The sequence below is a fragment of the Malus sylvestris genome, chromosome 15 (genome assembly GCF_916048215.2).
Source record: "Malus sylvestris chromosome 15, drMalSylv7.2, whole genome shotgun sequence".
In the NCBI taxonomy this organism is placed as follows: Eukaryota; Viridiplantae; Streptophyta; class Magnoliopsida; order Rosales; family Rosaceae; genus Malus; species Malus sylvestris.
The window spans coordinates 44,493,449-44,521,234 of record NC_062274.1 but is presented as its reverse complement, the minus strand read 5'-3'; the positions used below and the strand labels follow the sequence as shown (position 1 = coordinate 44,521,234).

At 37.8% G+C, this 27,786-nt stretch overlaps 2 protein-coding genes and 1 pseudogene across 4 annotated transcripts; 1 reads left to right on the top strand and 2 right to left on the bottom strand.

Moving 5' to 3' along the window:
* Positions 1 to 1,823: 1,823 nt before the first annotated feature.
* LOC126601551 (uncharacterized) lies at positions 1,824 to 2,459 on the bottom strand. 3 transcript variants are annotated; one of them, XM_050268269.1, is made up of 2 exons: positions 2,234 to 2,459; positions 1,824 to 2,174 (listed from the first exon to the last, which is right to left on the bottom strand). In XM_050268269.1, the coding sequence occupies exons 1-2, from the start codon at positions 2,399 to 2,401 to the stop codon at positions 1,992 to 1,994; spliced, it is 351 nt and encodes a 116-aa protein (XP_050124226.1). In that variant the 5' UTR covers positions 2,402 to 2,459; the 3' UTR covers positions 1,824 to 1,991. The 3 variants fall into 3 exon arrangements, with proteins under 3 accessions (XP_050124226.1, XP_050124227.1, XP_050124228.1); XM_050268270.1 differs by having other exon boundaries at positions 1,824 to 2,171; XM_050268271.1 differs by having other exon boundaries at positions 1,824 to 2,162.
* A 1,331-nt stretch (positions 2,460 to 3,790) lies between these two features.
* LOC126601545 (carbon catabolite repressor protein 4 homolog 1-like) lies at positions 3,791 to 25,011 on the top strand (annotated as a pseudogene).
* Positions 25,012 to 25,940: 929 nt separating this feature from the next.
* LOC126601550 (protein CURLY FLAG LEAF 1-like) lies at positions 25,941 to 27,200 on the bottom strand. The gene is made up of 2 exons (XM_050268268.1): positions 26,731 to 27,200; positions 25,941 to 26,579 (listed from the first exon to the last, which is right to left on the bottom strand). Exons 1-2 carry the CDS (start codon positions 26,959 to 26,961, stop codon positions 26,145 to 26,147), a joined length of 666 nt encoding a protein of 221 aa, XP_050124225.1. The 5' UTR covers positions 26,962 to 27,200; the 3' UTR covers positions 25,941 to 26,144.
* Positions 27,201 to 27,786: the final 586 nt, after the last annotated feature.

Genomic DNA, 27,786 nt, shown 5'->3' with positions numbered 1-27,786 from the left:
TTGTATCACATGCAACATATTGCATAAAGGTCGACTAATCTTGGAGAAATCCTTGATAAACCGTATGTAAAAACCAGCATGTCCAAGAAACGGTGTATGCTCTTCACAGTGGTAGGGGAGGCAATTTGGCTGTAACATCAATATTTGCCTTGTCAACTTCAATGCCTTTGCTTAAAACCAAGTGCCCCAAACCAATACCCTGCTTCACACCTCCCCTAGATCTCGATTATGCCTTGCTCAAGGCTTCTTCCTTGCCTCGGGGTATGAATCGTGATCTAGGCTGGGAATTGCAGTTGCTGGTGGGTTAGAGCCACGTTTTGTCACTCTGCTTTGGTGTTGTGGACTTGCCAAAATCCATGCTCGGATTAAAGCGCAATGCCTCTTTGGTGGTGCTGCTTTGGTTTGGGTGTGCAAATTTGGTGGTGGTTCTGTTTGGGCTTCTTGTAGGTGGTCGCATCTGGAACCTCTACCACTTGTGGTTCATTGTTGCTACTCCGCTGGATTTGTGGATGTGGTAGTCGGACTCGTCTTGTGCCATGGCATCGCTGTGGTCCTTACCTGAGGGTGCTATCCTTCCATCGGATGGTGTCTGTTTTGTGGTTCCCTTCTCGGATTAGTTTATTTTAGCCTAGTTTAGTTTAATTTAGGTTAGTTTAGTTTTGAGCTAGTTTAGTCTAGCTATATTGTCTTGCCTAGTAACTGTTGTGGTTGCGCCGCAACGATGGCTGTATTTGGTTTTCGCCTTAAGTGTTGTATTATGTGGTCTCGTCTACTAATGATGACTTTATGTGGCCTCGCTCCTAGGATGACTTTATGTGGCTGTGCTATTTGGCGGCAATGTTTGCAATCACCTGTACAAACCTATTATATATCATTTCTATGACAAGTTTGTATGGGTGTTGTGGGAAGTTCTCATACATGTGGTAATTGCTTAGGGATTTACTATTATTGTCTCATTTGCGCAAATTAACCTCCAGATCATTTTCTTGGTCACTGGAGGATTGTACCCAATTGGCACCTATGTATTGTTCTCGGTTGATTAATGAAATACCAAATATCGTTGCTTGTAAAAAAAAACACCATATTCGTCTCCTGAATCAAGAGCTAACGACAATTTTTGAAAACAATGATCAACTGTATCCCTAAAAATCGCAAATGTTCCAAAAGGACAAGTGAAAGTTGTTTTCTCTTGATTCTCTTGGGTGCAATTGGAATTTGATTGTACCCTGCATACTCGTCTGGGAAGCAATAAAAAGCACGCCAACTAGTCTCTCCAACATTTGGTCAATAAAATGATCTTTCCTAGTACTTGCTTGTGTTTCTTGTAATCCATGCACATCCTCCATCCAGTAGTCAAATGTGTAAGAACCAGCTAATTATTGTCATTCTTAATTACTGTAATTCATGTACGCTTAAAACCACTTGAGTAGGACTAACCCAGTTATTGTCAGAAATTGTATAAATCATACTTGCATCAAGGAGCTTCATAGCTTAAGTTCTTACAACCATTTTTATAATCGGATTCAGCCGACTTCTCATTTACAAGACCAAACTAATATCACTAGACAAAAGTGCTAATGAAATTTACTTATCTTTCTTTCCCCCTTTAACCTTGTTACAGTAATGTGACTCACACAACAAGATAACATGGCACGACAATAATATAATTTCATGTAAACTAAAAGGTTACATTATATTATGGACACGGCACACTATAGTAGCGTTATACTCATGCCCTATAAATTGTTATCCTCACGAGAAATACATGATTTGACTTTATTATATATGAAATTTAAACCCGATAAGAACCATCAAGAAGAAAATAATAGTAAAACTTTCTCACTATAAGGTGCAATCAGTTCCATTAAAAAACCAGAAGAAACTAAAAATTCAAGAAATTAATGAAAAATTAAGACTAATCAGCTGTTCCCGCCTCTAATTATTTACTCGTTTTCTACAGCGACTTCACTTTTTCACAGGGGAAAGAGTAATTACGATTCTCCATCTTCAATCACGAGCATGAAAAGGAAAGCGGAAATTGCAAAGAGCAACGCCAGCTGAAGAAGAATCTCGAGCAAGCCACAGACCTTAATCCTCTTGTTCCTGAGTCGCTCCCTCGCAACCGTCACCTTTAGATCTCCGATCTCCTTCTTCAGCATCTCCTTCTCCTCCTGCTAAATCAAAATTTCAAATTCCAATCAAAATTAAGATTATTCAGTTATTAAATACGTACTGCGATTTCGTAGTCGTCGTCGTCGATTGCGGTGCTGACGCGGCGATTGGGCGATGATTTGAGCGATGAGAGAAGAAAAGCGGCTTTTGCGCAGCGAATTGCGACGTCCGATCTCATAGCTCCGCCGCCTCCGTTTTTGGTTTGGGTCTCTCCTCCTGCACCCTCCATAGCTATCTCTCTCGATCGAATTCTGCTTCACTGTTTTTGTGTGTTTATTTTGAATTGAAATTTTGAGTTTTAAATGGTTTTGGGATCCCGCTCTTTACGAGTGTCGTAGCCACGTCATCGGAACGAATCAATTCAGGTCAATCTGGACATATTCCGTATAGGATAATACTATAGAAATCAAAATTTTTAAACTAAATTTACAAATTAAATAATGTGGTAATTGATGATTAGATTATTATTTAAACGTTGATTAATATGTTTATTTCATATCGGTGATAAATTATTTGATTTGCAAATTTAGTTTAAAATTTTGATATTCGTAATAATGCCCTTCCTATAAACCAGGCAGAAGAGCCACGATTCATTTAATTGTCGTCCCATAACCTAGCTAGGAAATTATGGTTGGAAATTCCTCTCAGGTATCTACAACGAAGAGCACGCTAGATTATTTGTATAATGAAAAACATGAATAAATCAAATTCGACTTAAGAAGTAACTACAACAAAAAACATGTAAGATTATTTGAATAAAAAAAAAACAAATTCGACTCAAAAAGTAAGTACAACGAAGAAAATTTTAGCTTACAAAAGAAAAAAAAATCATTTTTCCTCAAATAAAAAAATTTATTTTCTTTTTCATTTCACAGTTCAACTAATTTCTTTTAAGACACAAAAGAAAGTTATTTCTTGATTTTACAATACTAAAATAAATAATTTTTTCCTTTACTGTCATTTTTCATTCATAATTTGTTGCAGACAAAAACTAGCGGTAAGACACAAAAACAAGCAGTCCCTCTCACTCCCTACTTACATTATAAATAGAGCAGAGGAGTAAATTGTACAAATGGTCCCTCAACTTTAATCAAATTGGAGCAATGGTCCCTCAACTAAAAATCCATTATCATTGGTCCCTCAACTTATCAAAATGTGTAGCTATAGTCCTTTTCATCAATTTTGTCAAAATTTTGTCAAAATAAGCTATGTTGGAATGACAATTTATATAATTAGGGTCCCTCAACTCATCAAAGTGTATAATTATGGTTCTTTTCATCAACTATGTCAAAAAATTTGTCAAAACGAGTTATATTGTAAGGACCATTGCTACAATTGGATTAAAGTTAAAGGACCATTTCTCCACTTGAATTAAAGTTCAGGGACCAATGGTAATGGATTTTTAGTTGAGGGACCATAGATGCACGTTTTGATAAGTTGAGGGACCAAAGGTAATGGATTTTTAGTTGAGGGACCATTGCTCCAATTGAGTTAAAGTTAAGGGACCATAACTACAATTTACTCTAGAGCAGAGAGGGGGAGAGGCCTCTCCATCTTCCTCCGCGTAAAACCTCTCACAAAAACCCCAAAACCGCATTAATTACTCTCTCACAAAGCTTCAATCTTTGGCTTCAAAGAGATCAAAAATCCCGTTTCCCCCAAAACCCAACTCCCATTCTCCACCGAAATCCCATTTGGTCTTCTGGTAATGCCATTTCGGTTTCAATGGCTCAAGAATCTGGGTCGTCTAAGTCCCCCAAATGGAGACTGAATCTGTATTTTCCTTCGAAGGCTCCTGCGTTCGGCTGCAGATTCCAGCCCCACATTCACATGCTCATAATCGATGACTCCTTTCAGTTCCCGACTCACAAGTATTCTTTCACATGGTTAGCCTCACTCACTCTCTCTCTCTCTCACCTCTCTTAGTCTTTCTGGGTTTTAATTTCTTGATGAATTTATGAATATATTCTTGTTTCTTTGTGTGGGTTTTAATCACAAAGCATGGCATGTAATGGGGTTTTAAGTAAACTTTTGGTTGCTAAAGAAACAGAGGAAAAGTTTACTCTTTTGTTTGTTCAGTGAAATTTGGGTGAAATTTAGTCCCAATAAGGACAAATAGGAATTTTTGTCCTAATTTGGAGAGTTGGGTTTTGGTCTTTTGAACCAAATCAAGTTTTACATTGTTCAGTTTTGCTCAACTGAATCAACTGTAATCAATTTTTTTTTTCTTGTGAAATTGTTAGTTCTATTGAATATCATTGCTCTGTTTTTTGTTGACAAAAATGGATAATTCTATTAAGACATTTTAGGCGAAATGATTTATGAGATTGACATAACTCTTCATCTTTTGGTCATTGAGATTTAAAATCAACAGAAGTGGTCTATGAAATTGTTTGACGTCAATCATTTTGGTTATTCTATAAAAAAAAATTGTTAAATTGAAGAAACCACACGTGCAAATGGGGGGTTGATGTGACAAAAATATCCCTAATTTAACGTAGGTTTTTCATGGAAGATCCAAAATGACTAATAATGGACAATTTCAGGAATCACTTCTATCGATTTTAAATCTTAAGGCCAAAGTGAGTAATTATGCTAATCTTAGATACCACTTTGATAAAATATCTTCTATTCATTTGTCCAAGTGTATTTTTAATTCCCTCTCCTTCCCTTCCCTCCTCTCATACTTTCTCTTTTGTCTTAACTCTCTATAAAAAAATCAATATAAGATGATAATATAGTTTAATTGTAACCGTTTAAATATAAGGGGAGAGAGATTACGAGAGGAGAAAATTCTACTCCGTTTCGTTAAAGGTAGGCTGCACTTGTAAGAGGCTTCCATGTATAACAATGATATAATTATAAACAAGGTTTGATTTTTATTTTATTTTTTCTGATTTTTGTTGTGGAAAACTGGGTATTCAAATTTCAGACACTTAGACCATATTCAAAGTAGATGTCAAATTTTAAATAGAAAATCTAAATTTGAAAGCTTATTTGGCACTTTGATATTTTTAAAAATTTTGTTCTCCACCCGATATGTTAAATTCAAACTATTATCTATTCATCATTTATTTTTATAATTGTAATAAGTATTTATAGAACAAAAATAATAATTATAATGATAATAAACATTTATTAATCACTAAAAGTAGATTTCATGTTGCAACAACATATATTGATGTTATTTTGACTCCTCATTTGGAGATGCTCTTAGGCATATACATATATTGATGTTATTTTCTTCTTTGTGCAACAACAATAATACTAATGAATAACTATAAACTATAGGAGTAATTTCGATCAAAATATATAAAAAGTTACAGCAATAATAAAAGTAATAGCCATATTGTAAAGCAACTGTTATTGGCACTCTAATAAATATAAAAAATTTGGAGTGCACTGTGACATCCCACATCACCCAGGGGAGTGATCCTTAAATGTGTATTTGATAGGAGCATATTTATGCGACTTAGTTGGCTTGTTCTTGTGCATTTATGTCGTGTTTCCTTAGTTATTTTAACGTTTAAAGTCATTTTCATGTGTTTTCAGATTTTAAGGACAAAGTAGGCAAGAAGATGCATTTTAGAGCATTTTGGAGCAAAATGGAGCTTGGAATGCATGTCACATATTTGGAACCAAGGTTTGGACGAAATTGAAGAATTAAAGAGGCTAAGAATGTGAAGAATTAATGTACAAAGGATCAAGAATTCAGCCACAAAAGAACACCCACTCCTTGCCGTGTAACCACATAGCATTCCATTTGGATTCCCATGCATGCTTAATCATCCTTGTCCCCTAAAATATTTCTGATTTCATGCCTCAATTCACTCAATTATCACACTTAATTGCTGCATACCTCTTGTTCCCTTCACCCATCAGATTTCACACAACTTTCACAACCATTCCATGCACCAATTGATGCTTCATCATCCACATTTGGGATCCAATGCTGTGTGCAACACATGTTGCTCCACCTTTGACTAATTTCTGAAACATTTCACCTCCCCTTTTCATTTCCATGCAATGAACACAATCATTCATGCTCCCTAGCTGAAATACCACTCCATTTTACCCTCCATACTTTGCATCATTGCTCCATTTTCATCCTTGGACCATTGCACACCACAAATTCACCCTCCTTGCTGTGCATTTTCCCCACTGCCCAATCTGATTCTCTAGGGTTTTTGGGGCCTATATATACATGTTTACACCCCTTGGCAAAGGGTTCACACTCTCATATTCACCATTCATCACAGAAATTCGTCCATACTCACCCTAGGCAGCAAAACACCCCAAAAACACCATTCTAGTGCCCATAAAATATCACAGCCACTCCACCTTCTTCCACCCTCTTTGCTGAAGTTCTCCACCACCCTTCCACCATCAAACACTCCTCTACACTCACCATAAACCTTTCTGCACCATAGAACTACCCAAAACCTGTCCACAAACCAATCTGCCACAAGCAAGGGAAAGGAGGAATCTTGGATGCACTTGCTGCCAAGTTGGAGCATTCTAGGTGTTTTCTTTCTTTGGATTTTAATGTCTAATTCATGTAATCTTTGTTTTGCTTTAAGTATGATTGGCTAATTTCGTTTTGGCTAAGGGTGGATTCAAAACCATGATTATATATGTGAAATAAGTTGATTACTTTCAGTTATCGTTGTATAAGTCGTGAATACAATTTGCTTAACCGTTTGATTTAGAACTTATTCTTGTATGTTGGTTGAGAGTGCACGCTTAATTTGCATGCTTGAATTTGATGCTAGGATATAAGTTTGTTTCACCTAATCGTTATGAATTTATATTCGTAAGTAGTGAAGGTCGCTAGTCACGATCGTGTTAAGTAGATTCCTGGCAAGAGTATCATGCTTTTCATAGTTACGAATGCCTTGTCGATGCTTATGATTTCCAAAGAACGTAATGATTCTAACTTGTGTCTTTATCATGCTGTTCATATAAAGAACTTGTTGGGAATAATTTGTTTGCGATGCATATTCATCCAATTCAATGATTCTAGGGAAATCTGAAGGTTAATTTAAGCGGACCTAATTAACTTGGAGTGTCGAGATTCATAACTTATTAAATTGATAACTGAAAATTGATTTAGGTTGCATATATTTCATGTGTGGAGAAGAACCCCTTAGCCATTCCATCATCCATTGATTATTCATAACTTTGTGTTACAATCTGTTTCTATTACAATCTGTTTTCCTTGCAATATGTCCATTTAGTTCATTTTCGTCCAAATCAATTCCCCATTTATTTTGAAGTCCTAGATTAGTTAGAAAGTGTGTTGGTTTATGTTTTTAAGTGTTTTGGTACAAGTTAAAACCCAAATTCGTCCAAATTGGTGCTTTGTGTTCAAAACTGCCCAGAAAGTGTTTTTAAGGCAGTTTTGAGTCTTTTAGTTGCTGTTTTGAGTTATTGGTTTATTTTAGTATTTTAAACGTGAGTTTTGCATTCTTTGAGTCTAATCTAGTGTTTTAAACTTTGTTTTTACATTTCTAAGTCAGTTTTCAAGTGTTTAGCAATCCCTCCTAATCTCCGGTTTATAACGATCCCTACTTACATACTTTGCTACAATTGATAAAAAGAGGGTTTAATTTTGTGTGTTAACTTATTTTTCACATCAAATTTTGGCGCCGTTGCCGGGGATTAGCAACTTTGCTAATCTCTTGGATTGTTTTCTTTCAAATTATTGTATTTTGTTTAAGTTTATGTTTAAGTTGCTGATTTGTTTTGTTTTCTTTGTTTTTAGGTACTAGTGCATGACTCGAAGTTCCCGACCTGTTCGTGAGCATATTTTGGACTTTGACGACGACTTCGAGAGAACTTTGAGAAGAAGGAGGAACCAACAGCACAAGGAGGATCCCACGGCACAAGTGGGTGGAGAAGAGCAAGGTATAGCCATAGACAACCGTACGCTCAAGGAGCTTGCCGCCTCGGGTTTGGATAATGCCGCACCATTATGTATCCAATATCCCATGGCTGCCCAAGGTAAAACTGAAGAGTTCGAGTTAAAGTCAAGTTTGCTCCACCACATTCCAAAGTTCCATGGGCTGTCCATGGAGGATCCGAACAAACATTTGAAAGAATTTGAAGTGGTGTGCTCAAGCATGACTCCGGTTACCGTTGACGGAAGTATTTTAAAGATGAAGGCTTTTCCGTTCTCTTTAATGGACAAAGCCAAGGATTGGTTGTACGAGTTGGCTCTCGGTACAGTTACATCTTGGGAGAGTATGAAGAGGGCGTTTCTGGAGAAGTTTTTCCCAACTTCTCGCATCATTCTTCTTCGTAAAAAAATAAGTGGAATTCAACAAGATGAAGGTGAGTCTTTTCCTACATATTATGAACGATTTAAATCACTTGTTGCTTCTTGTCCACAGCATCAGATGAAGGAGGAATTGCTTTTGCAATACTTCTACGAAGGGCTCCTACCACTAGAACATCAAATGCTCGATGCCTCGGCGGGTGGAGCATTGGTGGACAAAACGCCCATGGCTGCAAAAATCTTGATTGCTAATCGAGCATTGAACGCTCAACAATACGAGGGTGTAGGCCAAAGAGGACCCCCACGGCAACAAGTGCATGAGGTAAGTTCCACTTCCAATATTCAATCTCAGTTAGCTAATCTTACTTCTCTTGTTTCACAGATGGCCGAGGGAATGAAGATTCAAGGACCCATGGTGTGTGGCGTATGTTCTATCCAAGGACATGCATCTGAAAAGTGTCCTCAACTCATTGAGAATGGTGGATGGGAGAACGCTAATGCCATTGGGTTTCAAAGTCAAAATCAGCCAAGACATGATCCATATTCCAACACGTATAATCCGGGGTGGAGAGACCATCCAAACTTCAAATTGAGAGAGCCACAACAAGCCTAACCACAAGGAGGCTTTAGGTAACAACCCCCGGGCTTCTACAACAAACCATACGCACCCCCTCAAGTCCAACCACAATCTGCCCCAAATACTTCAGGTAATGCTTTGGATAATGATACACTTGTTAAGTTACTAACCACTTTGACTAATGGGCAGGAAAATCAAAACAAAAGAGTGGACCAACTAGAGAAACAAATGATTGCCGAGGTTGTTGGGCAGATTAGAGACCAAGGAAGGCTTCCTAGTTCTACCATTCCAAACCCGAATGGAGGCTTTGAAAGTGCAAAGGCCATACTCTTGAGAAGTGGAAAAGAGATTGGGGCAGGTTCTTCATCAAAAACAGGTCACAAAGAGGATGAAAAACTTCAATTTGAGGAGGAGGAAGCATGCCCACCCACGGCAAAGGTGGACACACCTATGCCGCAAGCCCCCATGGCTCCAAATCTGTCCAATTCATCCAATAAAGGTAAGAATGTGTCAAATCCAGTTTCTACTAATGTTGTGCCTTCGAATGCTCCTTTTCCTAGCAGGTTTGTGCAAACAAAGAAGGAAGAAGCTGAAAAGGACATCCTTGAGACACTTAGGAAAGTTCAAGTCAACATACCCTTATTGGATGCCATTAAGCAAGTCCCGAGATACGCTAAGTTTTTAAAGGAGCTATGCACCACTAGGAACAGGATTTCAACTAAGGAAGTGGTAAAGGTAGGTGAGAATGTCTCCGCCATCTTGCAACGCAAACTACCCCCCAAATGCAAAGATCCGGGTAGCTTTACAATTCCGTGCGTCATTGGTAACACCCCTTTCAAATCTGCCATGCTAGATTTAGGAGCCTCTATAAATGTTATGCCATACTCCATTTATGTATCCATGAACTTAGGTGAGTTGAAACATGATGGTGTAATTATACAATTGGCCGATAGATCTAACGCTTATCCAAAGGGAGTGTTGGAAGACGTTTTGGTGCAGGTTGATCATTTAGTCTTCCCAGCAGATTTTTATGTGCTCGAAATGGATGAATCGGATCATGCTCCTTCATTGCCCATCCTCCTTGGAAGGCCATTCATGAAGACGGCCCGGACGAAGATTGACGTGTATAGTGGAACGTTGTCCATGGAATTTGATGGGGAAGTTGTTAATTTTAATCTTTCTGATTCCATTAAGTACCCTAGTGAGGACCATTCATGTTTCTCTATTGATATAATTGAATCTTTGGCGCAGGGATATCTTGAAGATTTGAATGACGATGCGCTTGAAAAAGTAATTACACGAGGAATGGAACTCACAACCAAGGGGGCAGATTCTAGTGTAACCCACGGCATACATGGACTAGGCCATGTCGTGCCTCCTAGTGAAGAAATTTTTGAGTTGGTTGCTGCCCTTGAGTCACTACCTAAGCATGGTGGTAAGTCTCCTAACTTTAATTCCATTCCAATTTCGACTAACAAGTTGCTTCCATCCATTGTTCAGGCACCCATACTTGATCTCAAACCCCTACCAAGCCATTTGAAGTACATCTTTTTGGGGGAAAACGAGACACTACATGCCATCATCTCCTCATCCCTCACGGCACAAGAGGAGGACAAGCTAGTGCGTGTCTTGAAGGAATTCAAATCTACCCTAGGTTGGACATTGGCCGATATTAAAGGTATAAGCCCTACGACTTGTATGCATCACATATTTCTTGAGGAGGGGGCCAAACCAACTAGAGAGGCTCAACGCCGTCTTAACCCTCCGATGATGGAAGTTGTGAAAAATGAGATAATCAAACTTCTAGATTGTGGGGTGATTTATCCCATCTCCGATAGCCGTTGGGTTTCACCAATCCAATGTGTGCCCAAGAAATCTGGAGTGACGGTTGTCGAGAATGCGGAGAATGAGCTTGTGCCCACCCGAATTCAAACCGGTTGGCGAGTGTGCATTGATTATAGGAAGCTAAATGCAACCACAAGGAAAGATCACTTCCCATTGCCGTTCCTAGATCAAATGCTAGAAAGGTTAGCAGGTCATTCCTTTTATTGCTTTCTTGATGGATACTCCGGTTATAATCAAATTGTTATTGCCCCGGATGATCAAGAAAAGACCACTTTTACTTGTCCCTTTGGAACGTTTGCATATCGACGCATGCCATTCGGTTTGTGCAATGCTCCTGCCACGTTTCAAAGGTGTATGGTTAGCATCTTTTCTAATTATGTTGAGAGGATTATTGAGATATTCATGGATGATTTTAGTGTGTTTGGTAATTCCTTTGATAATTGCTTGGATAATCTCACTTTAATCTTGAAACGTTGTGTTGAAACAAACCTTGTGTTAAATTGGGAGAAATGCCATTTTATGGTTAAACAAGGTATTGTTTTGGGTCATATAATCTCTGAACGTGGAATTGAAGTTTATAAGTCTAAAATAGATCTTGTACGCTACTTACCCTCTCCCACTTCGGTGAGAGAGGTTCGTTCTTTCCTTGGTCATGCAGGATTCTACCGACGATTTATCAAGGACTTTTCCAAGATTGCACAGCCCCTATGCCGTCTCCTACAAAAGGATGTGTCATTTGAGTTCAACGAGTCATGTGAGAAGGCATTCAAGCATCTCAAGGACCTTCTCATCACGGCACCCATCATAACTCCCCCGGATTGGTCCATTCCCTTTGAATTGATGTGTGATGAATCGGATTATGCACTTGGCGCTGTTTTGGGTCAAAGAAAAAATAAACAGCCACATGTTATTTATTATGCTTCACGCACTTTGAATGATGCTCAGTTAAATTATTCTACAACCGAAAAAGAACTTTTGGCGGTTGTATTTGCTTTAGATAAATTTAGATCATATCTAATTGGTACTAAAGTTATTGTTTTCACTGACCATGCAGCCTTGAAGTACTTGTTCACCAAGAAAGAAGCTAAACCTAGACTCATTCGTTGGATGCTTCTACTTCAAGAGTTGTTCATCCGGAAATGTTTCGGAGATGGGAAGATCCTCTTTTCATCGTCCGGCTGGAAGACGTTAAAGCAAGCGCTTTAAAGGATGCAACCCATATATTCTGCTTGATTGTCAATTTTATTACTTGTTTAATTCTTTTTGGTTGTGACTTTCTATTTTGAAACATTAACAAATATGCAAAGGATTTTAACATTAAACTTCATGGAAATGAACAGGAAACTGGGAAATAAAGAAACATAGCATAATACAAGAGGGAGCCTTCACAAAAGCTGCTTGGGAGAGGTTGCAGTAGTCGGCGGAGTCTCAGCAGTCGGTGGGGCCACGAAAGGAGGAGGTACCGGAGGTTGATCAGTTGGAGCTTCACTACGCGGTGCCGCCCTAGAAGACGAAGGCAGATGCTGTTGGAACAAACCCATAAACCTCCGGTGATCAAGTAAAATCTGACCATCAGTTTCCTGCAGCTGGTCAATTTTCCTCTTCATGTTTGTGGCATAATTGTGTGCAAGCTTGTGCAATTGTTTATTTTCATGCTTGAGTCCTCTAATCTCCTCTTTAAGACTCTGTATTTCAGCCGCCAACGATTCAACGTGACGGGTTCGAGCAAATAGGCGTTGGGCCATGTTGGACACAGAACCCGCACACTGCACGCTAAGAGCCAGAGACTCCTTAACCGCCAATTCATCAGACCGTCTAGCAAGCAGTCTGTTATCTCTGGGGGTGACAAGGTTCCGGGCCACCACCGCAGCGGTCATGTCATTTTTCATCACCGAATCCCCAACGGTGAGAGGATTAGTAGGGGATATAAAGGATGGACGCCATATGTTGTCTGGAGAAGGAGGGGCTGCTCCTTCACCAAGGTTCAAGTCAAAACGACGGTCGGAAGGGCCAGACATTTTTCCAGAGGTGTTAAAGAAAGAGGAGATCGGACAAGTCAAGATCGTAAAAGTGCAAAACGGGAATTTTTACAGATAGAAATTCAAGAGTGCTTTGAACGTCCTGCATACCTCTATAAAAATCAGCACGCGATGGGATTTCAGAGATTGAAGAGGTGAGCTCAGAAATCGAAGAAGCCATTCAGAGATCGAAGAGGTGCCAGCTTTCTCAAAAGTTGGGCTTGCTCACAAACCACCAATTCCAGATATCGAAGAGTGTTAACTGTCTCAGCCTCGTCAGCACCCATCACACGCAACTCAGCTTTGCGAAAATCACGGGCAGTCTGTCGAAGCACCGATTCCAACCATCTGTCTCTCTCAGCCTCGTCAGCACTTGTCACATGCAATCTCTACCCTCAACGAAGCTCAGAACTCGAAGCGTAAATTCCGGATATTAAAGAGGCCTCTGCTTTATCGAGACGTGTCAGCATCTGTCAATTTGCACATCTGCGTTGCGTAAATCACGCGCAATCTGTCGAAATTTTTTGGAGAAGCGGAATGCACGTGAAAACTACTGTTAAATTATCCCAGGCTTGCCGACACGAGTAATGGAACAATGCCTTCCCAGCCATTAAGAAAATTCTATAAATGTTGAACTTCAAAGTGAAGCAGTCTCACCCAACTTTCAGCCTCACTTAACCCTTCATCCTCTCTGAAATGGCTTTCCAACAAACCCTCTCGAGTCACTCTGTATTTTTCATCCCCTGGGATACCCCTGCAAACAACCCATCCAGAGCACAAGTATTTCATATCATAAGGGTTGAGAGCAAGAGTATCTCATATCATGCTTTCTCCCTGTCCTTTCTCCAGCCAGCTCTTGCTCTCGAGTACTCATCATCTTATGCTTTCGCTTTGTCTCTCACTTATAAGGGAAGTGAAGATGATACCTCGAAGCATGTGGAGACAACGTGCTGATTCATCCTCAACTAAGGACAAGGAGAAAGAGAGCAAGAGGTGGGCACTTGGAAAGATTGAAGAAAGAAACAGACCAACACCTTTACCTCGTGCCTGCCCGCCGTGCAGAAGAAACAAGCAGAGAAGAATGCAGACTGCACTCTGATATTCCCCGCTCAGAATTCCAAACCAGTTCAAGATCAAAGCTATGGAAAGTCACCAAGATCATCTATCTCAAAAACCAGATTTGCGTTCTTAACCTCTACTCTGTCTAATTTTTTGTTTACTTTGCTATATTTGTTCTGTTATTCGTTGCTTGTTTTTGTGTGAGTATATGCTTGAAACATTGAGGACAATGTTTGATTTAAGTGTGGGGGGCTAACTAGTGTTTTGCATAAAATTCGTAGAAAATTATCACCCATTACTTCTAGTGTTGTTCCTTGCTGTCTTAAGTATTTTTAAGCTGTTTTGGAGTGTTTCAGTGTGTTTTGACATAAAAATCCGAAAATTCATAAAAATTTGAAAAATTGTTTTGAAAATCCCAAAAAGAGTTGTTTTTGTGTGCTTATTTGTGTCTTAGGGTACCTTCCAATACAATGATGAGGATTCGGTTTGTAATTGCATGACTGTTAAAGAGAGTTATAAACATGGATGAAAGTTTGATTTACTCTTTATTTATGCTTGGTTGTGGTTATAACTTATGAAATCACATGTAATCATAAAAGAAAAAAAAAATTAGTTTTTGTAACATGCTTGAAGGAAGGAACTCAAACTAACGCTACAACCTTGTGAGACTTGAGCCTAAATGTTTATTTGGAGAGTTAAAATCTGTGCATTATTGTTTTCTAAAGTCGTTGCATGATCTCATTATTCTTTGCTTGGTTATTACTTAGAAGGCGTTTCATCATTTAGTTCCAAATGCTAGAAGTCATGCCTATTTCATTCAAAGCATGCTATTGATTTGCATAACACATATTCAAGATGAAGTTGTGTAGTTACCACCACCAAAGCCAAACTGCCATGTATCCCATATCGTTATATGTTTAAGTTAAACCCATTGAGCCTTGTTAGCCTACGTTCTTTGTTAACCCACGTTATCCTCACCTAGCCTAGATTAGGACCATCCATACCCTTGTTCTTAAAACATAGTAAAGCATGATTCAAATTGAATTCCTTGTAATTATGTAGGGCAGAAAATAAGTGTGGGGGAAGTGTTTCTCATGTAAGTAGTGTGCCATAGGCACGGGTGGAAAGAAAAAAAAGAAAGAAAAAAAAAAGTTGAATTTGACCCTAAGAGTTGTTTAAATCTTTCCCTTACGTCTAAAAGTTGATTTCTGCAATCTAAGTGAATTCTAAGTTCAAGTTCATTATTTTATTTGCTATTGCTTTAAGAACGTTTGTTTTCCCTTACCTTCATTTGTTAGCCAACACCCCAAGCCCGTTACAACCTTTGACTTCATCTTGAGTGTCATGTGTTTAAATATGTAGAGTTTGAAATTGATATGAGCATATGGTGTCACTGGTTCTCGCATCTAAGTAGTAGCATTCCATTCATGAGATCATATCTTAACATGCTTATTAACTCCAGAAATTGCGTTCTTTGTTATACATATATGTGAGCGTTCCTTTCCATATCTACATCAATCTTCTCACATATAACTAGTATAGGGTGTGTAGTTAGAAAATCTGAGTGAAAATTGAGTGCATATCTTGTAAGGAATTGAGTGATTTCTCTAAGGCATGTTACTACATCAAAAACATTGTTTTAATTGATTAACGTGAACAAGTAAGTAGTGACTATGATTAAGTATGTGCTTAAGTGTAGAGATGACTCAAATCTGTGGGGATGATAATCTTTAACATGTCATGTGCATTGGAAATCCCTGAGGCAAATGTTGGAAGGTTTAGGTTGTGTTGTATTCATTTCGTTTCGTTTTATTTCTTTGTTTGCTCGAGGACTAGCAAAAGCTAAGTGTGGGGGAATTTGATAGGAGCATATTTATGCGACTTAGTTGGCTTGTTCTTGTGCATTTATGTCGTGTTTCCTTAGTTATTTTAATGTTTAAAGTCATTTTCATGTGTTTTCAGATTTTAAGGACAAAGTAGGCAAGAAGATGCATTTTGGAGCATTTTGGAGCAAAATGGAGCTTGGAATGCATGTCACATATTTGGAACCAAGGTTTGGACGAAATTGAAGAATTAAAGAGAGTAAGAATGTGAAGAATTAATGTACAAAGGATCAAGAATTCAGCCACAAAAGAACACCCACTCCTTGCCGTGTAACCACATAGCATTCCCTTTGGATTCCCATGCATGCTTAATCATCCTTGTCCCCTAAAATATTTCTGATTTCATGCCTCAATTCACTCAATTATCACACTCAATTGCTGCATACCTCTTGTTCCCTTCACCCATCAGATTTCACACAACTTTCACAACCATTCCATGCACCAATTGATGCTCCATCATCCACATTTGGGATCCAATGCTATGTGCAACACATGTTGCTCCACCTTTGACTAATTTCTGAAACATTTCACCTCCCCTTTTCATTTCCATGCAATGAACACAATCATTCATGCTCCCTAGCTGAAATACCACTCCATTTTACCCTCCATACTTTGCATCATTGCTCCATTTTCATCCTTGGACCATTGCACACCACAAATTCACCCTCCTTGCTGTGCATTTTCCCCACTGCCCAATCTGATTCTCTAGGGTTTTTGGGGCCTATATATACATGTTTACACCCCTTGGCAAAGGGTTCACACTCTCATATTCACCATTCATCACAGAAATTCGTCCATACTCACCCTAGGCAGCAAAACACCCCAAAAACACCATTCTAGTGCCCAGAAAATATCACAGCCACTCCACCTTCTTCCACCCTCTTTGCCGAAGTTCTCCATCACCCTTCAACCATCAAACACTCCTCTACACTCACCATAAACCTTTCTGCACCATAGAACTACCCAAAACTTGTCCACAAACCAATCTGCCACAAGCAAGGGAAAGGAGGAATTTTGGATGCACTTGCTGCCAAGTTGGAGCATTCTAGGTGTTTTCTTTCTTTGGATTTTAATGTCTAATTCATGTAATCTTTGTTTTGCTTTAAGTATGATTGGCTAATTTCGTTTTGGCTAAGGGTGGATTCAAAACCATGATTATATATGTGAAATAAGTTGATTACTTTCAGTTATCGTTGTATAAGTTGTGAATACAATTTGCTTAACCGTTTGATTTAGAACTTATTCTTGTATGTTGGTTGAGAGTGCACGCTTAATTTGCATGCTTGAATTTGATGCTAGGATATAAGTTTGTTTCACCTAATCGTTATGAATTTATATTCGTAAGTAGTGAAGGTCGCTAGTCACGATCGTGTTAAGTAGATTCCTGGCAAAAGTATCATGCTTTTCATAGTTACGAATGCCTTGTCGATGCTTATGATTTCCAAAGAACGTAATGATTCTAACTTGTGTCTTTATCATGCTGTTCATATAAAGAACTTGTTGGGAATAATTTGTTTGCGATGCATATTCATCCAATTCAATGATTCTAGGGAAATCTGAAGGTTAATTTAAGCGGACCTAATTAACTTGGAGTGTCGAGATTCATAACTTATTAAATTGATAACTGAAAATTGATTTAGGTTGCATATATTTCATGTGTGGAGAAGAACCCCTTAGCCATTCCATCATCCATTGATTATTCATAACTTTGTGTTACAATCTGTTTCTATTACAATCTGTTTTCCTTGCAATCTGTCCATTTAGTTCATTTTCGTCCAAATCAATTCCCCATTTATTTTGAAGTCCTAGATTAGTTAGAAAGTGTGTTGGTTTATGTTTTTAAGTGTTTTGGTACAAGTTAAAACCCAAATTCGTCCAAATTGGTGCTTTGTGTTCAAAACTGCCCAGAAAGTGTTTTTAAGGCAGTTTTGAGTCTTTTAGTTGCTGTTTTGAGTTATTGGTTTATTTTAGTATTTTAAACGTGAGTTTTGCATTCTTTGAGTCTAATCTAGTGTTTTAAACTTTGTTTTTACATTTCTAAGTCAGTTTTCAAGTGTTTAGCAATCTCTCCTAATCCCCGGTTTAGAACGATCCCTACTTACATACTTTGCTATAATTGATAAAAAGAGGGTTTAATTTTGTGTGTTAACTTATTTTTCACATCAGTATTCTCATCCCTACCTAGCACGAGGCCTTTTGGGAGCTCACTGGCTTTAGGTTCCGTAGGAATTCCGAAGTTAAGCGAGAAGGATGCCAGAGCACTCCCAGGATGGGTGACCTACTGGGAAGTTGCTCGTGAATTCCCAAAAACAAAACCGTGAGGGAATGGTAAGTCCAAAGCGAACAATATCGTGCTACGGTGGTGGAGCGGGCCAATGAAGTGATCCGCTCCGGGCCAGGATGTGACAATTTGGTATCAGAGCCAATCCCTGGCCGGAAGTGTGCCGACGAGGACGTCGGGCCCCTAAGGGGGTGAATTGTGACATCTCACATCGCCCATCTTTTTGGGAACTCACAATATAAAACAAGATACATGGAGTTTTTCGTGCATCCAACGTGAACTGGTGTACGTTGAATCGCAGAACCTGTTATGGCGGGTTCCTGTTCAATACTAGTTCCAATACATGGCAGTACTGCTGTTATCATAAGTAGTCTTACTAAAATCTCTCATTATTATTTATGTAGGTACCGAGAGGATGTTTGCTTGTCTCCCAATCAAGAGAAGGTTCGCTGTTTTGTGCACCATGAAGAGCTGGCCACAATTCAGTGTACAGTTTGTGTAAGTCAAAATCGACTTGGCAAGATAAGTTACTATTGCTCTATAAGTTGTTATAAGGCTGCCTGGGACAAGCACAAGGTGCACCATCATTTTGCAGCTCCCAATCCTGATCCACAAGCAGTGAAAATTATCAAGAGTTTTGAGCCTTATGGCTCCTATCCTGATTTACCTATCAGGATGATGGTTCGCAGCCTGATGAGATGGCGGAACAAGATGGGAAAACATGGATTGAGGTGGGTTCTTCCGAATATTATGTACCCACAGAGAATGATATTGGATTTTGTCTGAGGCTAAAATTGGAAGTTGTTGATTCTTCAACGCATACACAATTGTTCCCAGCAAGAATCAAAGTGACGGATCCTGTGATTTATCCTCCTACTCATCCACCGCGTTGTACAATGTGGAACTCTTGCGATGCTGACCTCAAAGAACACTCTTCTAATGATGTAACCTTTAGGGTACTGTCCTATAATATCCTTGCTGATTATCTTGCTACTAGTGGTAGTAACTGGCACTTTTACTGCCCAGATTGGGCTCTTTCATGGGAATATCGTCAGCAAAATTTACTTTATGAGATCATTGAATATGACGCAGATATCCTATGTGTTCAAGAGGTAACTACTAGTTCTTAAACGCATATGTTTTTATGAGATCATTGCCCAAGACTGTTTTAGTTTTTATACTTTTCCTCATCTTTGGGCAGGTACAGAAAGATCATTTTAAGAATTTCCTCAAACCTGAGTTGGCAAAATATGGATACCCGGTTATATACAAGAAAAAGTTCGAGGTAAGGTGATATGGCATGTTTAATAGAATTACATGCACTTCCAGGATGTACTTTTCGGCTTAGAATGGTATCCCTTAGACTAACGTGTGCACCCTTGCATCCACGGATAGAATCACAGAGAAGAATGAGTTAAGATGGTTCTATGGAACGTAGCTTAGATTTTATTTTATTTTTTATTTTTTATTTATTTATTTTTTTTCTAAGAGGTCGCACTTGGTGCGATGGCAAGTGCCTTCGTCCATGAGCAGTAGGTCTCGGGTTCGAGACTTGGGAGCAGCCTCTCCATAAATGGGGGTAAGGCTAGCCGACATTCACCTCTCCCAGACCCTACGTAAAGCGGGAGCCTTGTGCACTGGGTACGACCTTTTTTTATTTTATTTTTTTCTAAGTTGTTACTTTATTGTCCTTATTATTTATCAGTATAAAAACCAGAAAATTGTTGCCTCGTAGTATACATTGTTGGCCCAGCCCTCAACAACTTAAGCTCTTGGAGTTCAATGCTCGTCTAACACGTACGGTATGAGCCTACAGTTTGAAACCTCCTATTCTTACTGTTAGAGGAATTGCAAGGTGTATGGAACTTCACATTAGTTGGTCGAAAGTCAAAATTTTAGGGCACCTGTGATAAAATTTTGAGCTTGACCTGTTTTTGCTTATAGATCGAGTTGGTCTTGACTTTCTGTTAGCCAACATTAGCCTCACTTGTAATAAAGCATTACTATACAGTATGAACTGCTCATCTGGAATAATTAACGTTTCAAATTTATTTAAATTGTTAGATAAATATTGGTTTGCTTGCTTTGCACTGTGATTGTATTCATCAGCATTTGGTAAGTAGGTTGAGTTTCATATAGAATCCTGTATGAACAATGTCATGCTGCAAGGCGGGACTGGTAAAAAATTTGGTAAAAGGCCCTGTAGTCCTCTAATTGCCCTAGTTAATTGTGTCCACGATACTTTGACACATTAGAATAGCCACCTTCCTATTGTCCTTTTCGTCGAAGACTTGGACAAAGCATCCTTGAGATTGTTCAATATAAGTTTTTCGGTAACAGGATGTCAGTTCTATATAACTCGCTGATATACTAAAGCCAATTTTTAAAACATTCAATTCATTCGCCCAGGTAATATTGATTTTTGCATTGCTTTGCGTTACAGATAATGAAAATAATATTTTTGACAATATAAGTTTTGTCCATTTGAATTCTTTAATCATATTAATTACCTCCCTGCCCAAATGTTATGTGCATTCTGCAATTTGTTTCAACAGAATATGATATATAAAATTTTCTATAAAACTTGGGAGCACATCTTTTGCTTTATGTGGTCTAAAGGCAATCACTTAACAGATAATTGATGGCATTATATCATGGTAATATGAGTTTAATGGATGTCTTTCAGACATATTCTTTTAAGTCCCATCATACAACTGATGGATGTGCTACATTTTACCGCAGTCAACGATTCAAAGAGATTGCAACATATGAGGTGACGAAGCTCTTGCTTGTACCTACCACAAAAATGGAGAAAAAGTGAGGAAATCTATGTGAGTAAATGTATGCTGCCAGTATTTAATGGTTCTGATTTTCTTTTGCAGCTTGAGTTTAATAATTCAGCAAAGCCCTTTGTAGATTCATTGGCTGATAAACAGAAAAGTGAAGCTCGCCGTCTGCTGAAGGTTTACATCTCTTAACTCTCATATAGTTATTACTGTGCATTCTGTTCTAGTGGGGCTCTTGTTTCGCTTCCCATCTGTTTGTTATATCAGCTTCTTGTACGCAATTTTTCAGGACAACGTTGCACTTGTTGTTATATTAGAAATGGTGGAAAATGAGGGCTCCTTGGATGGCAATCGACCTAGAATTTGTGTGGTACTATGTCTATTTCAAATTCTACAGCCTTATATCATAAATTCTCAAGTGCTGACTGCTGACACAATTGTCCCTTTCAGCCACAGTCAAATACCCATTTACATGCAAATGTAAAAAATCCAGACATAAAATTACTGCAAGTGCTGTGTGTAAAATGCAACTCTTCCTTCTATTAGTTTTGAGTTTAAAGAATAGAATTGACTTAATTCGCTTCTTTTCTAATACAAGGTTGTAACCCTCATCCATGCACTTGAGAAAATTGTCAAGTTGAAGATTCCCCTGCTGATTTGTGCATATTTGAACTCTGTGCCTCAGAGGTTAGCCTTTTGCTGTTACTGACTGGCTTCTGAGACTATAGTGAAAGAATTGATAGATTCCCTGATTTTCCATTTACGATTTTGTACTCCTTTATTGATCCATGTTTCTCTTGAACTAATATATCCAACTAGAAATATTAATATTACCGTATTGATTTTTGGTATTATTCCTAGCAAACCAACCCTCCTCTATCCAATATATTTTTCTTCTTAACTTCGGCGAATATCGATTTCTATTTGGGATGAGAAATGAAGGTTAGACTGATATTCGCATCCAACATTGTAGTGATCCTTATACGTTCATAAGCAAGGGCAGAGTTGAGATTCTTCCAAGCAAAGAAATTGATCAATCGGGCATATTGCAGACACTCAAGCTTTCTCATTCATTGAATCTGGTAAGGCCAATGTATCCCTATTGACTGATTCTCTACTCCTTTTTTAAATTCTTAGCTCCTATTGAACATTTTGCATTGCTACTGAGTTGGTTACTTCTTGCAAGAATTTGGAATCTGGAGAGCTTATGGTTTTTGTGGTCATTTTCAAGTGCTAAAAAGATTTTTTTTTCCTTTCCAGTTAAGTGCATATGCAACTTTTTTTCAGTCCGATGGGGTCAAGGATCACCAATGTGAGAAGATGAATCCTGGAACCAAGGAACCTTTGTTCACCAACTTTACACCATCCTTCTTTGGAACTATAGATTATATATTCTACACAGGTACCATTATTCATGACTTTTATAGTGTATCAGATTTTTCTGATAAAGTTCGGCCTAATATATGTTTTCTTTGAGCGAAACGTGTATTATGAGTCCTTGAAAGTTCAATATGGATCTGTATTAACAACTTATAATTTTGAAAGACCACATAGGGAGAGTTGAGAGCTAGGTATTTTCTCCTTTTTCCCCTAAGAGAGATCCAGGTGTCTTAAAGGAGGCTTAAATTATTTTCCAAAAGTGTACTTCGATGTATATATTGATTAAGATCTACCAAAATACTGGTATGATAATAAGACAATCGTATCAGGAAAGTCGCATTACTTACAATAGTATGTGAGATTAGGGATGGGCAAAATACCCATGGGTTTGGGTAACCGCGGTTATCCGCTCATTTAAAGTTAATGGTTACGGTTATGGGTAACCGTTTACACAAATAAACGGTTATTGGTATAACCGTTTATCTATGAAATTTAAATGGACGGTTATGGGTATTATCTGCGGTTATAACAGGTATCCATTGGTTATGGGTATTACCTGCAGTTATAACGGGTATCCATTTACCCATTTAATTTAATATATGTAAATTTAAAAAAATAATAAAAACTCTCAGAGAACTCTCTCTCGGTCACTTATGCCCATTTACCTGTTTAATTTTACATATAACGGGTATCCATTTACCTATTTAATTTAACCATAACCATTTACCCATTTAATTTTAACCATAACCATTTAATTTTGGGTGGGTGTTCATCGTTTAATTTATTCATTTACCTATTTAATTTAATAACAAATTGTTCATCGGATTTTGGTGTTCTTCCCCGAGGTGGAAAATCGAAGTTAAGATATGCCCTCTTATTTCACATGGCAATCAGAAACAAGTTGCAAACTTTAATTGGATTTCCCAATAACTAAGTTGTCGTCAATAAATAATATGATATCTTATTTGTAAATGGATTACCATTATAACTGCGGGTATATGTAAAATTAAACGGGTAAATGGTTATGGTTAAATTAAATGGTAAATGGACACTCGTTATATGTAAAATTAAACAGGTATCTATTTACCCATTTAATTTAGGGAACTTTTAACGAAAAACTCCCGGTACTGTTCAATTTAACGAAAAACCACATTTTTACACTAAAAAGTCAATCATGATACTATTCACTTTACCCTTTATTTTGTCCTTACCATTAAAACTCAAAGTTTCCAAACTCTTTTCATTAGCTTTCCTTTTAATTTAACCATAACCATTTATCTATTTAAATTATAAAAAAAAATAAAAAAAAAACTAAAAACCCATAGGCCCTTATGTCCATTTACCCATTTAATTTAATATATGTAAAATTAAAAAAAATTAATAAAAACTCTCAGAGAACTCTCTCTCCGTCACTTATGTCCATTTACCTGTTTAATTTTACATATAACAGGTATCCATTTACCTATTTAATTTAACCATAACCATTTACCCATTTAATTTTAACCATAACCATTTAATTTTGGGTGTTCATCGTTTAATTTATTCATTTACCCATTTAATTTAATAACAAATTGTTCATCGGATTTTGGTGTTCTTCCCCGAGGTGGAAAATCGAAGTTAAGATATGCCCTCTTATTTCACATGGCAATCAGAAACAAGTTGCAAACTTTAATTGGATTTCCCAATAACTAAGTTGTCGTCAATAAGTAATATGATATCTTATTTGTAAATGGATACCCGTTATAACCGCGGCTATATGTAAAATTAAACGGGTAAATGACTATGGTTAAATTAAATGATAAATGGATACTCGTTATATGTAAAATTAAATGGGTATCCATTTATCCATTTAATTTAACCATAACCATTTATCCATTTAAATTAAAAATAAAATAAAAAACTAAAAACCCCTAGGCCCTTATGTCCATTTACCCATTTACCCATTTAATTTAATATATGTAAAATTAAACGGGTAAATGGTTATAATTATGGTTAAATGGGTAAATGATTATGGTTAAATGGGTAAATGGTTATGGTTAAATGAGTACACGGTTATGAGTATGCATAACCGTTTATAAACGGTTATGATTATGGGTATAACAATTTATGCAATTACCCAATGGGTAAACGGTTATGCGGGTATGAATATAAACGGTTATGGGTAAATAACCGCAGTTACCCGCCTGCCATAACCGTTGCCCATCCTATAATGGACTACATTACGAGAGTAATTGCATTTTTCGTGATGTATAAGCAATAAGCATATGGATTTGCTGTTTAGGCTTTCTGAGCTTGTTCCAATTCTGAATTTTGTTTGCTCATCATTTTCGTTGACTGTATGTCTAATGCTTTTCTGCAGCTGCTAGCTTCTGGCTTGACAGTGTATTGGAGCTTCATGACATAGAAGGTTGCCTTCCATCAGATAAATGGTCATCAGACCATATTGCCCTCAAGGCGAGTTTTTCTCTTGGGGCGAGAGCTGACAATTGGAGCTCAGAACGTCTTCCGGAGAGCCTAGGGCAGCACCCACATTTGCACAACAATAAGGTTTTAAAAGAAAGCTGAAGATGCTTGAGAAGCTGAAGATGATTGAGAGATTAGTCCGGTGATCACTACAGAATGGATTCAAATTCTATTCAAAACTATTGAAGAAAACCAGCAGCTCGCAAAGTTACTTACATAGGATACATGAAAATACACAAAAGATTTAAGATTAGCATCGATCTCTACAGTTTGGTCAACTCAGGTCAAGTTTACATACACAGAAGAAGACAGAAGGGAAGATTATCATTCAAACTTTCTTCCTTATACACAGTAACAATTCATCTCTTTTTTCTTTTCTACCATGGTAATTTTTCAGGGACCTCATCTCTTTGTAAAATTATCTTGAATGCTGCTCTATAGGTGAAAATTTTCCATTTCTGTTATTATTTACATTTCGCTGTTCAGAGCGCGATGTATTACCTGATGAGGTGTAATGTTCTTTCTTTTAATGGATTTAAATGGATTTTTGGACATGGACATGTAATGTTTTGGCGGTGAATGATTAACCACTCGTTCCAACATGATTTCATCTGATCAATGGTCGTAATTTACTTTTTATGATCTTTACCATGAAAAAATTCTTCTAAAGTGTTCAGCTGGCTGCATGAGCAGCATTTGCTCTTGGTATTTTTTTTTTTTTTTTTGCCAGAAGTTCATTTCTTTTGTTAGTTGTTTTTTACTTCGATCTCACTTTAAACCTCAATTACTTATAAAACATTTGGGTAAGCTTTATGTATAACTCATCCAGAAGTAAAACGGTAACTTGTTAACGCTCAGGGAAACATGTGTTGAGATTTTATCAGAAATAAAAAAGCAAAAAGAATAAGAGATGGGTGTACTTATATGCTGACACCAATTTCATCCTAACCACAATAATCATACAAAAAACTTACGAATCCATAAAATAATAATAAATGCGATGGCGATACCTACGATAGTAAAAGTGTGGACCTTCACTATAAACCGTCTTTAATTTGCAACGGTTGAGAGTTCGATATCTCGCAAAATAATTAATAAGCAAAGAAATAAAAATCTTGAGACAGATTAAGAAAAGTAGAGCATTTTAATCAGTAGCATACCATGATTACCGACACCAATAGTTTAAACAAATTTAGTAGTAGGAGAATTAAGCTTCATTTATATAGACCTTAGATAAAAAGGTGTCTCTCTCTCTCTCAGCAGTCATTTTTCTGATAGAGGAGGATGAAGATATAATACACTGAGCAATTTAAAGCCTCCAAGGATGACTAGCTCTATAGCACAGAAATCATATATAATTAACTGTTACATAATTAGCTGAAGCTTAATTACTAGCTAATTAATTAACACATGAAGCTACTGGTACACCTTGGCTCGAAATTGAAGAGGGTTGGGGGGCTCTGATCAGGTGCGTGCATGTACTTGCAATTAGGGCATGCAGGAGAAGACCTGCACAGCATCACCAGCATGTGGCACTTGAGGCACACAGTTGCCACCATCTCCTGCTGGTGGTGGTGGTGATCAAATGGAAACCCTAAATTATTAGGGTTCTTTTTTGTTGGTCTATGGGACTCCATGAACAAATCACTCAAGCTGTGTGTTGAAATGTCTGAATTAGCCCTAGACTGATCACATGATCTTAGGTTGAGCTCCAGGTCTAGGCTCATGTGATGATGATGATGATCAGCAGCTGGACTGGTTGGTGGCTCAGGGCTCCTCCTTGGGTCCCTTGAAGTCTTCATCTGAGTCCTTGTGTTGTAAAAATGTATCTGTCCCGACTGCACTAGAATGAAGGCACACAATCAATAGAAAAAATTTGTCTTGATTTCGGAAAAATATTAAAAACTGAGAACTGAAATGATTATCAAACGGTGCGATATCTTTGTTAATTATGTTTGTATAATTGAAACACGCATATGTGTAATATACCTGAATATCGAGGCATCTTTGCCACTCCAAAGGCAATGGAGTCTCTAGGTGAAGCTCGATATCAAACAAGGAATTTGGTTTGCTTTGTGGTACTTTTGAACGTTTTTCGGAAAGTTGCTCAATATTAACGTATGGCAAGTCATCCCATTTTCTTTTCTTGGATGAATTCTCAGAGTCTGGGATTGTCTTCTTTTGGTTTGGAGAAAGAGGATGAGCTTGAAAAGAAAGCATAGCTATTAGCTTAGCTAGCTGCTTCAATCACTCAGAGATAAGTAGTAATATTACTCTCTCTCTCTCTCTCTCTCTCTCTCTCTCTCTCTCTCTCTCTCTCTCTCTCTCTCTCTCTCTGTGATCTCCCTCTCTGATCTCTCTCTCTCTCTCTCATACAAACAAACACACAGAGCTGAGAGCTGGGAGAGTTGAGAGGTTGAGAGAGTTGGAATGGATTTATATGTCAAATGGTTGGGAAAAAGTTTTGGTAGTTATATAGGCTGGTGGAGTGTGGCCACAACTGCACGGGAGAATCTAATAGGGGCAAAATTTGAAGGTACAACTAAAAGAAACCTGGCCTACCCATGCATGACGTGCTTTCCAAGTTGGCGATCTCTTTAACTCTGATTATTATAGCAGAGAGAGCTCCAAGCCAGCTCTCTATTAAAGCCTAAGATGTGAAGTTCTAACCAACTCGACTCCTTGGTCTAATACCCCCCAACCCCCCTGATCCTGATGCCACCCAACACACCCAACTATATAAATCTCAGCAATGAATTTGCTCCCCATGGACTGTACTATACGAGAAAAAAAAAAAAAAAATATATATATATAACTTGGCAACGTGGCAATACAATGTGGCACAACTATTCAGTTAAAACATAACATGTGTGAGTGATTTTTTATTTATAAAACACATTAATTTTAAGTCTTATCTAATTGACCCTAGGCAGTGTATTGTGACAGGAACAACATCACATAAATTTTTAATGTCACCGAAATTAATTAAGTGAGCTGAGCTAGTCAAGCTAGAAGGTAATAGTTGAAAGCCAAACGTACACCAAA